Consider the following 13,705-nt stretch of genomic DNA (forward strand, 5'->3'; position numbering starts at 1 on the left):
ATATTACTATCAAGATATTTAAAAAATTAAAATATCTAATTAAAAAAAAAATAGATTAAAATTTTTTTAAACGTAAGTAAAAATTTACATTTCTATTATGCCTTATTTTGTAACTTGTGAACATTATTATACAAATATTTATTTATATGAAGCATTAGAAAAAAATATAATTTAAAAAAAAAAATAAAATAAAATAAAATAAAATAAAATAAAATAAAATAAAATAAAATAAAATAAAATAAAATAAAATAAAACATATTTAATGGCATTAATGTTATTATATTGTTTCTTTTTTCATTTTAAATATAAATACTTTTTTTAAAAAAGTATATATTTTAAATTAAAAATTGTTATTTTTATATCTAATTTTTTTTTTTAAAAATTTATATTCTAAAATAAGTTTTAAATAAAAAAAAAAAAAGTTATAAATCACCAGAAAAAAAATTAAATAATTATTTAGCAAAATACAAATTTATTTATATAAGATATATAAATGGAATATTTACGTATATGAAATGGAAAAAATTAAAATCAATTATTAAAAATGAAACTTAACTCTGTAAAAACAAATAAGAATAAAATTCTTTACTTTCTATAAAGAAATTAGGAAATAAATATAAAAAAAAAGAGTAAAATGCAAAGATCATTAAAATTAATTAAAACATTTTTAACATATATAAAAAAAGAAAAATATAATAATATACAAAATTAAAAAAAAAAAAAAAAAGAAAAGAAACTGTCTTAATCAATATATTTAAAATAATGATAAAATTAAAATAATAAAAATATAAAAATAATTTTATTGTGTAAAATATATTAAAAAAAAAAAAAATTCCTTTTTTTCTTTAATTACAAAATTTGCTTAAATAGGTTAATTGAGAAACTAATCAATTCATCAGATATAGAAACAAAATGTAATTTGAGTATACCATTAGAATTATTCTTATTCTTACTAAGATCACATAATAATAATAAAATGGAATTTTTTTTATCATCAAAATGATAATTAGTGTATAATATAATATATGATTTGAAATGAAAAATATTAAATGAATTACTTAATTTTAATACATTAATAAATTCATGGAGGTTTGAAAAACTCATCATATTATAAAAATAGGTTTTATAATAATATTTACTAGCAGAGTAACTTTTTATAAAATTATTTAAATATAAGCTACTTGGTTTAAAAAATAATACATGAACAAAAGGTAATGATATTTTAAATTTAATAGTTGTATTATCATTAATCAAACATTCAATATTTAGAAATAATGGTTGGTTATTTAAATAATTGCTTTTAAAAGATAACTTATATAATAAACATATTTCATTTTTTTTTAAATAAATATAATCATTATCGTCCGTTACCTTATTATTATTATCATTCTTTTTTAAATATTTTTTTATTATTGTAATGTTGTCTATTTTATTTTCATTTATATTACCTTTTATATACATTATATTATAAAAGGTAGATTTTATATATATATTTAAATATATATTTTTGTTATTTTGATCTCCAAAAATATTCATATGTCCTGATTTACGTATATACTTTTTTTGGTTATAATTGTCCTTAAAATAAAAATTAGTATATATTTCAATAAATGCATTTTTAAAAATTAATCCCTTTAAATTTTTTAGATAAAAATTTCTCAAAAGTTTTTTATGATTATTTATTTCTTCATTTGATATAAATTTTGAATTAATTTTCTTGTATAAATAATTGTCTAAAAACGAAATATTATGTTCTTTTTTTTCACATTTATTTATTATTTTTTCTAAATTATTAAAATAACTTTTTTTCTGTATATTTACTAAATGACTATATTTGTCATCACTTTTTGATAATATTGTTTCTTTTAAGTTTCTAGAAACTTTTAAAAAATAATTAAATTTTTTTTCAAAATTTCTGTAATCACTTAAATAATCATTCGTATTTTTTTTATTTATATCATATAAATACTCAGAACTGTGAAAATTTAAATAATTATCTTCATTCTTTCTGTCATTTTCTTTTTTTTCTTTTTTTATTTTATTTTTTTCATCTTCTATGTAAAGAGAATAATTTTCATTATTTAATTTTTTTTTGTTTTCTTTATTTTTAACATTCAGAGAATTTTTATCACTTATATTAATGTTTTCCTTTATATCTTTTTTATTATCTATTTCAAAAGTACTTTGATTCTGTTCAATATTACTACTATATTTATCACTACTGGATGCAGAATAATCATTATATATATGTTTGTTTTTTTTTTTTTTATAATTATGTAAATTTTCTTTTTGATATCTACCTTTCATTTCAGTAAAAATATCATTACTATTATTTTTGCTAATATCATTATTAGAATAACTAATATTGCCACTATTTTCGTCGAAGAATTCATCATCATAACTCTTATCACAATTATTTATTTGGTTATTGTTTATAATATCTTTAATTTTTTCTTGTCTTGTTTTATTCTCTGTATCTTTTTTTTTACTTTTATCTCTTTTTTTAATATTAAAGGAAAATGTGCTATTTGTAATATTATTTATTATGTTTTGACTTGATAAAGTTTCACTAAAATTACTTTTTTCATCATTTACTAATGTTATATTATTAATATCATTTAAATGGATATTATTTCTTTTCTCTTCTTTTTCTTTAATAATTGAGTGATCTTCTCCATATTTATAGTCACTTTTTTCATTCAAATTGATATTGTATTTTTGACAATTGCTTAATGTTTTATTATCATCCATATTTAATTCATGTAAATAATTACGTACATTTTTTTTTTCTTTTTTACTTGAATCATTATCAGCATTATTTTTTTTATTTTTTTTAGATGTAATATATTTTTTATATTGATGTATTAAAAATTCACCATTTATTGTTTCATTTGAGTTTTTGTTTTTATCAAATAATTTATTTCTATGTATGTATTTATAATTTTCTGAAAAATTATTTTCACAATCATTGTTATATTCGACTAATGTATTATCTTTATCAGAATTATTCTCCTTTTTATAACATGAGTTAGGCAAATAATCAGTGAATTCTAAATTTAAATTCCTTTTTTCCTCATTTGTTAAGCATTTTTTAAAATTAAAATATTCATTTATGCTGTTATGTTTATCGTAATTTATCATATTATGATTTAATTTAGTTAATAAATCATTATAATTATCTAACTTATATTTAAAAATATTCATGTTAAACTTTTTGATATTAAAAAATTTAAAAGGATTATCAATGTTACTATAGTTAAAATGATTTATGCGTTCTAACAAAAATAAAAGATACGATAATAATTTTTCATTTTTAAATTGTGCATTTTGCAATTGGAATAGCAGATTATTTATTTTATTGTTAAGATTATTATTAATTTGACTTGTATCCTTTAATTTTATTTTATATTCGTTAAAGGTAGTATTTAATTTAGAAATTTCTTGAGATAAATAATTATTCTCTTTTTTATTTTCTTCAAAAAGTTTTTCTGTTTCGCTAATTTTTTTATTTTCTTTTAACAATTTTTCTATTTTGTTATTTTTTTTTTTAATAATTTTTTCAATTATTTTAATTATTTCTTTTTTTTCATCAATAATTTCTTTTAATTTATTATTTATTTCTATATAATTTTCGTTATCCAATTCTAAAAGCATCACAGTTTTATCTAATTCTTCAATTTTCTTTTCATTTTCTTTATTCTTGTTTTCGTAAAATATTTTTTCCTTATTACAAATACTGTACAATTCTTTGTATAAATTTATATTATTTTCTTTTATTATTTCTGCCTCATAATCAAATTCGTTATTTTTCAATACAATATTCATAATTATATAAGAATAATTGTTTGAAACTTCCATATTATGAGATCCATTTTTTTTTTCCTCTTTTATATTATTACTGCCTTTCATTAAAGAATTATTTGCGTTTTCAAAATTTGCAAAATTACTAGTATCATTTAGATTATTGAAAAATCTAAAATTATTAGTTTGATTTGTTTTATAATAATTATCAAAATAATTATTTAAACCTACAGATGTATTAGACATATATTTTGTAGAATTATAGATATCCATTTCCTTGTTATACACATTTTTAATATTGTCATAATAATTGATAAAATTATTATTTTTATTAAATATATCTATATTACTATTTCCTTCATTCCGTTCTTGAGAGTATAAATTTTCATGAACTTCTGTTAATAAAAATGCTGTTGGTGCAAAGAATTTAGTTTTCTTCAAAATTGTTTTATTTAAATTTATTAAACAGGTGTAGTAGTATGCATTACTTTCAGAATCAATAATATCAACAGATAAAAATAGTTGTTGGCTGTAAAGAATGGGAAATTCAAATAATTCTGATACATTTATAGAAAATTTTTCAACAGTTTTTTTCTTACTACTTTTTTTTATATTTACTTTATTATCTAATGATTTCAATGTTAAGTAAATATAAACGCTTTTTACATCTAATAATACATTTATAATTTCTGATATATGAACTATTATAATTAATGGATTATCTAAAGAATATTCTGTGTTCAAATTATATGTTTTATCTTGATAATTGTGTTTCAAATAGTTATTTTTATTTGAATTTAATTCATTATCATATATGTAATTATTCCCGATATCTAGTAAACTTTCTGTTTCTATATTATTTGTATATTTTTTTTTTTTTTTTTTTTTTTTTTTTCTTTCATTGGAATCATATATATCATTGACTGCTTCACTACTTAAGCTACGTGTATTATAAAAAGTTTCAACCTCCTTGTTAAAAGAATCTTTTGATCCTAGCTGAAAGAAATATTTATCATTAATATCTTTTTCTACACATTCATCTTCATTTAAGTCATAACTTTTTTCTTTTTCTTTTTCTTTTCCTTTTTCTTTTTTCTTCTTTTTTCTTTTTTCATATTCTTTTTTTCTACTTTTATTTTCTCTTTTTCTTATATCATCAATTTTTCTACTCGAACTTTTATATTTTTTTTCTGTTTCAATTTCATTTTCACTTTCTTCATGAACATTTTTATACTTTTTATCTTTTTTTTTTGAACTTCTCTTTTCTTTAGAGTGCCTATGTTTTTTTTTTATATCCTCTTTTGTTTCATTAGTAAATTTTATATTGTTAGTATTATGTGATATTTTTGAAGTTTCTTCTTTTTTGTTTTTTTCATAGTTTTCAAAAAGCTTTACAGATTTATCAACTTCAGTAGATACCTATTATATGTTTTAATTGATGATGTAGAAGGAAAAAAAAAAAAAAATAAATAATATAAAAATAATGAAAAAAAAGATTTATAATTAAGCTTGATCATATATTTATATTATTTTTTATTTTATATATATATATATATATATATATATAATAAGTAAATAAAATATAAAAACGTAATATACTTCTACTAATTCTTCAAACAGTTTTGCATTTCCTTTTTCCAGAGCTTCTAATGTTAGTTTTTGCAATGAAATTAAATCTCTAAAGAAAAATAAGAAAAAAAAAATATTTTTATATGACATAATAACGGTACATTATTTTATGAATAAATTTCAATTTTACTTTACAGTTTTCTTACTTTTTACACTTCGTATATATATCTCTTATTATATCAATATCTATATAAATAAAAAATATAAATTTAAATATATTAATTTAAATTTATATTTCTTTTTTAAATAAAAACGTAACATAAAAAAAAAATAATATAAATTATTAAAAGTATACTATTCTAGTAACCCGTTGAGTTAGATTGTACACATGCTTCTAACTGTTTTGCTAACTCTTTAAAATTAGAAATATTTTGCTTTATGTTCTTCATTATTAAGAATTTCAAATTGATAAAATTAATGCCTTTTCTTAGTTTTTTTACAAATGTGTTCGTTTAACATTTTTTATATGTTTATAAGAAAAAAAAAAAATGATTCTACTACATAAATATAAACAAGAATTGTTATTTCATTTATTAAAAATCAGTTAATAGAAAAAAATAAAATATAATTAAACTGCTTTCTAAATGGTAATATTTATGTTAATATAAAAAAAACAAAGGTAAAAAAACAGTAAGTATTTTGGTTGTGAAACTTTTTTTTTTAGAGGTTTTTTTTTCTTTTTTTTTTTTTTTTAAATCTCTTTGAAACATCTATAAACATTTTTTTTTTTTTTAGTGTTTATCTTTAATTTCTCAAAAAAAACACATTTATATTAATTTATGTATAATTTCCGTTTTTATATTTTCTCTATAATGTTTTTTTTATTGAATATAATAACGTATGAATGCTTTTAGTACGAGTTATGAACAGTGTTTGTAATAACTTAAAAAATTTTCATTTTTACTTGCTCTTTTATTTGATATATTTATCCATTATGCACTATTTTGCATTTTTTTTTAATTAAAAAAAAAAAAAAAGGAAAAAAATAAAATGAGTAAAATATATATAAGGGCAAAAGAATGTGAAAAATTTTCTATATATATATGTTGTATATAATATATAATAAAAATAAAATTATTAAAATCATAAAAATATAATTAAAATAAAGTTCTAAAAATAAATGTAAAGATATAAAACCAAAATTTAAAAATGAGTGTAAAAATAAAAGTATAATAATTATATTTAAAAGGAAAATGTAAATATAAAAAAGGCGGAAACTAATAAAATTAAAACAGAAGAAAAAAAAGATAAAAAAATAACATGAAAATGTAAAATTAAAAATGTAAGCATACAGATATATATATAAATTGTAAAAGTACACATGATTAAAATGTAGAAATGAAAATAAAAAAAAAAAAAAAAAAAAAAAAAAAAACAATTTCTTTAAATTTTTATATTTAAATTTAAATCATATATATAGGGTTTTTGAGGTTAATAAGTTTTTCATATTAAAGTGTTGATTCCTAAATATAAAAAAAAAATAAAAATAAAAATAAAATAAAATTTCTCCATTTATTATATATAAATGTGTGTAAAAAGATAAATTCTTACCAAATAAAAGAAGAGCATTTTCAGGTGTAAACTTTGCAGATATTAAATTTGAATAATTAACTCCATAAGATTTTGATAATTTAACATATGGGAAATTATTTACTTTTTTTGACTTTTCTAATTTTATTTTTTTAGTTTCTACGGAACTTTTTATCTCTTCTGATACTAAAAAAAAAAAAATGTGAAACGAAATAAAATATATATATATATATATATATATATATATATATATATATATATATATATATATATATATATTTAAATTTTTTAAAAGGAAACATAATTTTCCTTTTATTTATTGTTTTTTATTTATATAAAAGTATTTTATTTTATTTTTTTTTTTTTTCGTTTTACCTTTGGAACAATTGTAAAAATCAATGAAATTATTACATGACATTGAAACTAAAAGATTATTATCATAACTGAAATCTATATCTAAAATTTTGTCATCATAACTGTTCGAATTATTTTGAATTTGTGATTTTTCTTTTTCTTTTAAAATATTATTATCTGAATAATTGTCAAATGATTTAATGTAATTAAAACATTCATTATTATATTCTTTTGAGTTAATAGTTTCTTTCATCTCTACATCAATAAATTTATCCATTGCTAAATCAATTAGGTTGATGTTATTTGTATAACCTCCTTTAAATAAAATAAATATAAAATATAAGTTAGAAATAAATAATAAATATAAATTAAAAAAAAAAAAAAAAAAAAAAAAGAAAAAAAATAAATACCTGCATAAGATAGTAACCTCCCATTTTTTGAAAAAGCCAATGAAGTTACTCCTTGACTACTAGGATAGTTGTTTTTGAATCTTTTAATAAAAGAATTTACTCGAACATCATATAAATGAACATAATTATCTAAAAAAAAAAAAATATAAATATGTATATATATAATGGCATTAAATATATATATATATATATATATATATTTCTTTATTTACCATAATATCCACATCCTATTAGTGTATTGTTGTAATGATATTTACAAATATTAGCAGAACAATTATATTTATAAGTAATAAAAGGATAAGTTTTATTAGTTGAATATATCCTTAAGTTTCCATCATCTTCACCAGAACAAAAAAAAAATCCTAAAAAAGCTGTATCTATAGACCAAATTGGTGTATTACCACCTACATATTTGACATAATTTTTATTATTAATTGTACTATATAAATATATATCCCCATTTATATTTCCTGATAAAAGAATTTTATTTGTTTCACCAAAACATAAACTAGATACATTATAAATATTTCCATATAATTTTGATATCCCATTTTCATACTCTTTTAAATCTGTAAATATATTTTTACTTTCTTTCATATCTTCATATTTTCTAATTTCATCATCATCTATTCTATTATCTTCTAAATCTTTCTTTTCATTATTTAATTTATTCATTTGTGATTGCTTAATATTCCATAACTTAATTATATTATTAGAATGAGCTGTTGCTACAAATGATCCATCAAAACCAGATATTTCTGCACAGGTTAGATCATTGCAATTATTCAAACAATAATAAAGAATACTTGGAATTCTATTTTTAGTCACTTTTAATCTATTGCTTGCTTGTGTTTTTAATATATGTTTATAATAAAAATATGCATCACTACTTTCATTTGGTATATAGCAATTTTCTTTTGTTTCTTTTACTAATTTGTTATTTTCATCCTATATTATCATCAAAAATAAAATTTGAATATATATGTTCACATAATTAAATATATAATTTTACAATATATATATATATATAATTAAAAATATAATAAAGAAACATTTTTATGTTCTTTTTCTTACTTCTACAACTTCATCTTTAATAGAATATATGGAAGGTAGATTCCATTGAATTGGAAAACTTAAACTTATATTTTGAAAAAAGTTAGCAGACACAAATGCATAAAAAAAATTAAAATATTTATCGGAATCATCAACTTCTATCATTTTAATTTTTGTGGTAATTAAATTATACAATAAAATACCTTCATACACATTTAAATATTGAAATAATGATTTTTTTCCTAATCTAAAGAAAAAAAAAAAAAAATATGTTTTTTTTTTTTTAATTTTTTTTTTTTTTTTTTCTAAAAATTTGATGTTATGCACATATATATAAACATATATATTTATTTATTTACTTAGTCATGTGAACAATGTGTTTTGAATTTTTTTGTTTAAAACGAATCAATGATATTTCAAATACTTGACTTAAACTAACACAATTTTCCAACATTTTTGTTACCGGTTCATAAGCAAAAAATTTATTTATATATTTATTTTTAAAATCATTTAAATTATCATAATTATTAGTTAATAATAAAATATATATTTCCAAAAATAAACAAAAAGCAATATTATACAACTGCAACTTAATTTGAATTAAATTATTATCACACCAATTCATAAAAATATCAAAGCAATTTATTAAATCAGACATTTTAAATTTTTCCTTTTCTATATCTATTTGTTTTTCCGTAGGCGTAGAACATATTGTTACGTTTATATTTCTACTTATATTATTTATTTTATCTTTTAATATATCTAAAACATTTTTATCTATATTTAAACTATTTAATATATTATCTAGTGACATATTTTTAAGAGTATCTAAATCACACATATTTCCTCTAACATAAGTTACATTTACACTTTTCTGATCTTTTTCATCAATTACATTTCCAAATAATTTGTTTAAAGCCATTAATTTTTCATCATTTTCTACTTTTTCAGGGGTATAATTAAATGAAACATTTTGCTGATTATTGTTTTTTTTTAATTTTCTAGAAACTGAATCATCCATATTATAAAAATCATTTACTTCCATTGTATTTTTATTATCTAAAAAAATCTTATTTGAATTATTTTGATCATAATTTTCTAATAAAATTTGTTTTTTATTCATACTATTTTCCTCTGCTAATCCCAAGTTTATATTTAAGTTAGATACACCAATACTTTTATTATTATTATTATTATCATTAGTAGTATTGTTAATATTTATGGAATTAAATCCTGAATTATTAAATGAATTTTGTTGTGAATTTTCTCTATAATTAAATAATACACTGTTATAATCAAAATTTTGTTTATTTCCTTCAAAATTTTCTTCTAATACTTCTTTTGGTTCATTTTTAGGAGTTTCGACCTTCTTTTCTTTATTTTTTTCTTCTTTTTTTTCTCTTTTTTTTTTTTTTTTTTTCTCTTCTATTTCTTGTTCAACACCTTTTAAATTTTCTAAATCACTTTTCGACTTAATATTATAATTTTGATTATAATTATTTATAATATTTGTTGTTCTATTGTAGTTGATATTATTATTGTTATTATTTTTACCTAACATTGGATTTTTATTAAAAAATTGAATGTTATTATTAATCATGTTATCAAACGGAATAGTATTATTTTTTTTTAATTCTTCATACATCATAGTTTTATTCATATACATAGTGCTGTTATCATTATTTATTTTATTATTCATAGGATTATTGTCCATGTTATTTATTTTGAGTATTTTACTTTTTTGTTGATCAGAAATTTTTAATGGTTTGGAATTATTTGTCGTTATCTTTTTAACAGAAATGTATCTTTGTTTATTGTTTTCTTTTGATATTTCCTTTAGAATATCAGTTTGATTCATATAATTAAATGCATCCTTCTGATTTAATTTATCATTCATGGATAATTTATAAATATCGCAGTTTTCCATATTGATTAAATTGTTGTTTTTTGCATTCATTAATTTTTTCTTTTCATTTATCTTATGAATAGATGTGGGCAAATTAGGATTTTCTGAAATAATTTGATTTGGTTTCATTTCCATTATATTGTTAAACCTTATGTTTTTATTTTCATTAGTAATTTTCATTTCTTTTAAATTTTCTAAATTTTTATAAGCTTTAACATCAAACATATTATTTTGTTTCATGAAAAACTGCTTTGAATTATTAAAATTTTTTTCTGTTAAATTATTATTATTACTATTATTATTAATGTTATTATTTACATTATATGGCTGATAATTCATTTCTTCATTAAATATTATATTGTCTGTTTCATTTATATTCATATTGCTGTAATCTATATTTTTTGATTTCATATTAATTTTATTGTCCATCATACTTTCTATATTGATGTTGTTTATCTCATTATTATTAAAATTATACATTTGATTTATATTTTTAGAATTCACTAAATTTAAATTTAGAGATTTGTATAACGATGGGTCTATATTTTTCACGTTTCTTGGAAGCATATTATTTTTATTGTTTTCTTGATTAAAGTTATTTAATTGCTTGGATGAAATAAACAAATTTTCTTTTTCGTTTTTATTTAATAAGTATTTTTCCCTCTTATAAATATTTTCTAAATATTCATTTTCTCTAAAATGTTGTATATTACTTTGATTATCCTTTATGTTATTTATTTTATTATTCATAGGAATCATATTATTCTCTATGTTTTTCATCTCATTTAAATAAAACCTATTCATGTTGGAAGCATCAGAAGTAATAAAATGATTATTATTCATATTATTCTTAATAATCATTTTATTACTTAAATTATTCATAATGTTTTTCGAATCATCTGTATTGACTTTTTTATCATTATTTAATTTATTACCCATGTCCATATTATTTTTTATTAAGTTATAATTCATATTATTATAATTATAATTTAAATTATTCATAATGTTTTCTCTTAAATTGCTATTATTATTCATCATTTTTTTAATACTTAAATTATTAGCTATATCACTATTCATGTTCATGTTATTTTTCATATTCATATTATTAGAAACATTATTATTCATGCTATTATTTACAATATTCGCATTCATGTTATTTGATATATTAATATTCATATTACTCCTATTATTAGGTATGTTATTCCTATTATTAGGTATATTACTTCTGTTATTAGGCATATTATTCATGTTATTTGATATTTTATTCATGTTGTTATGCATATTATTCATATTACTGGGTATATTATTCAAACTATTAGATATATTATTCATATTATTATGCATATTATTATGTATATTATTCATATTATTATGTATATTATTCATATTAGTGTGAATGTTATTCATATTAGTGGGTATATTATTCATACTAGTGGGTATATTATTCATACTAGCGGGCATATTATTCATATTGGTAGGCATATTATTCATATTGGTAGGCATATTATTCATTTTAGTAGGTATATTATTCATTTTAGTAGGTATATTATTCATATTAGTTGGTATATTACTCATATTAGTTGGTATATTACTCATATTAGTAGGTATATTATTCATATTAGTAGGTATGTTTTTCATATTAGTAGGTATGTTTTTCATATTAGTAGGTATGTTTTTCATATTAGTGGGTATATTATTCATATTAGTGGGTATATTATTCATATTAGTGGGTATATTATTCATATTAGTGGATATATTATTCATATTAGTGGGTATATTATTCATATTAGTGGGTATATTATTCATATTAGTGGGTATATTATTCATATTAGTGGGTATATTATTCATATTAGTAGGTATATTATTCATTTTAGTAGGTATATTATTCATATTAGTTGGTATATTACTCATATTAGTAGGTATATTATTCATATTAGTAGGTATGTTTTTCATATTAGTAGGTATGTTTTTCATATTAGTGGGTATGTTTTTCATATTAGTGGGTATGTTTTTCATATTAGTGGGTATATTATTCAAATTGTTATGCATATTACTCATACTAGTGGATATATTATTCATATTATTATGCATATTATTCATATTAGTGGGTATGTTATTCATATTATTAGGTATATTATTCATATTAGTGGGTATGTTATTTACACTATTAGTTATATTATTTATGCTATTAGGCATATTTTTCAAAGCGCTCGAAATATTATTTAAATTATTTGGAATGTTATTCATTTTGCTAGGTATATTGCTCATATTTCCAGATATATTATTCATATTATTAGTTAAATTCAAATTATTATTTATATTATTGCTTGTATTATTATTAATATTGGTGAGGTTATCATTACTGTTATTACTAAAATTATTATTCATATTACTAAAATTATTAAAATTAGCAAAATTTATATAACTATTAACATTATTATTACTGTCATTAATTTTGCTTATGCTTTGATTATTATTATAATTATTCATATAAGTATTTTTGTTATCAATAAATACTTTTTTATCCTTTTTTAAATCATTATTTTCCATTTCTTATTTTATTTTTAATATGATATTAATTTAATTTTTTGAATATTATGTTTTCATTGTTATTACTTTTAAAAAAACAGGAGTAAAATCATTAAATTATAGCACAAAATTAAATTTTTTACTTTTTTCTTTCTTGATTTTAATTTTATTTTTTATAATTATAATATATTTTAATTTATATATTACATATATCCATGAAAAAAAGAAAAAAAAATGAGTTTTTCATTAAAATAATATTCTTTTTAAAAACTTACACATAATTATTGCATTATATTTTTATTTTATGAATTCAGTAATTAAAATTTATTTTGAAAAACATTATTATTAATGATTTTTTTTTTAATAAATATCTGTATTTGTAATTAAAATTTTTTCTTTTTTAAAAATAAAATTGTTAAAGTAAATTTTTCTATTATATATATTTTTATTTGAAAGTATATTTTTCTTATTTTTAATGAATTTTAACAAATTT

General features: G+C 17.6%; 2 protein-coding genes across 2 annotated transcripts; both read right to left on the bottom strand.

Moving 5' to 3' along the window:
- Nucleotides 1–849: 849 nt before the first annotated feature.
- PGAL8A_00366400 (conserved Plasmodium protein, unknown function) lies at nt 850–5,819 on the bottom strand (the record flags this gene model as incomplete). Its single annotated transcript, XM_028672719.1, has 4 exons — nt 850–5,220; nt 5,401–5,479; nt 5,577–5,616; nt 5,738–5,819. The coding sequence occupies 4 exons, from the start codon at nt 5,817–5,819 to the stop codon at nt 850–852; spliced, it is 4,572 nt and encodes a 1,523-aa protein (XP_028529244.1).
- A 1,054-nt stretch (nt 5,820–6,873) lies between these two features.
- PGAL8A_00366500 (conserved Plasmodium protein, unknown function) lies at nt 6,874–13,233 on the bottom strand (the record flags this gene model as incomplete). The annotated part of the gene is made up of 7 exons (XM_028672720.1): nt 6,874–6,893; nt 6,982–7,146; nt 7,336–7,629; nt 7,725–7,853; nt 7,937–8,672; nt 8,799–9,024; nt 9,137–13,233. The coding sequence occupies 7 exons, from the start codon at nt 13,231–13,233 to the stop codon at nt 6,874–6,876; spliced, it is 5,667 nt and encodes a 1,888-aa protein (XP_028529245.1).
- Between the last annotated feature and the right edge of the window lie 472 nt (nt 13,234–13,705).

Source organism: Plasmodium gallinaceum (genome assembly GCF_900005855.1).
Source record: "Plasmodium gallinaceum strain 8A genome assembly, contig: PGAL8A_v1_98, whole genome shotgun sequence".
NCBI classification, from domain to species: domain Eukaryota; phylum Apicomplexa; class Aconoidasida; order Haemosporida; family Plasmodiidae; genus Plasmodium; species Plasmodium gallinaceum.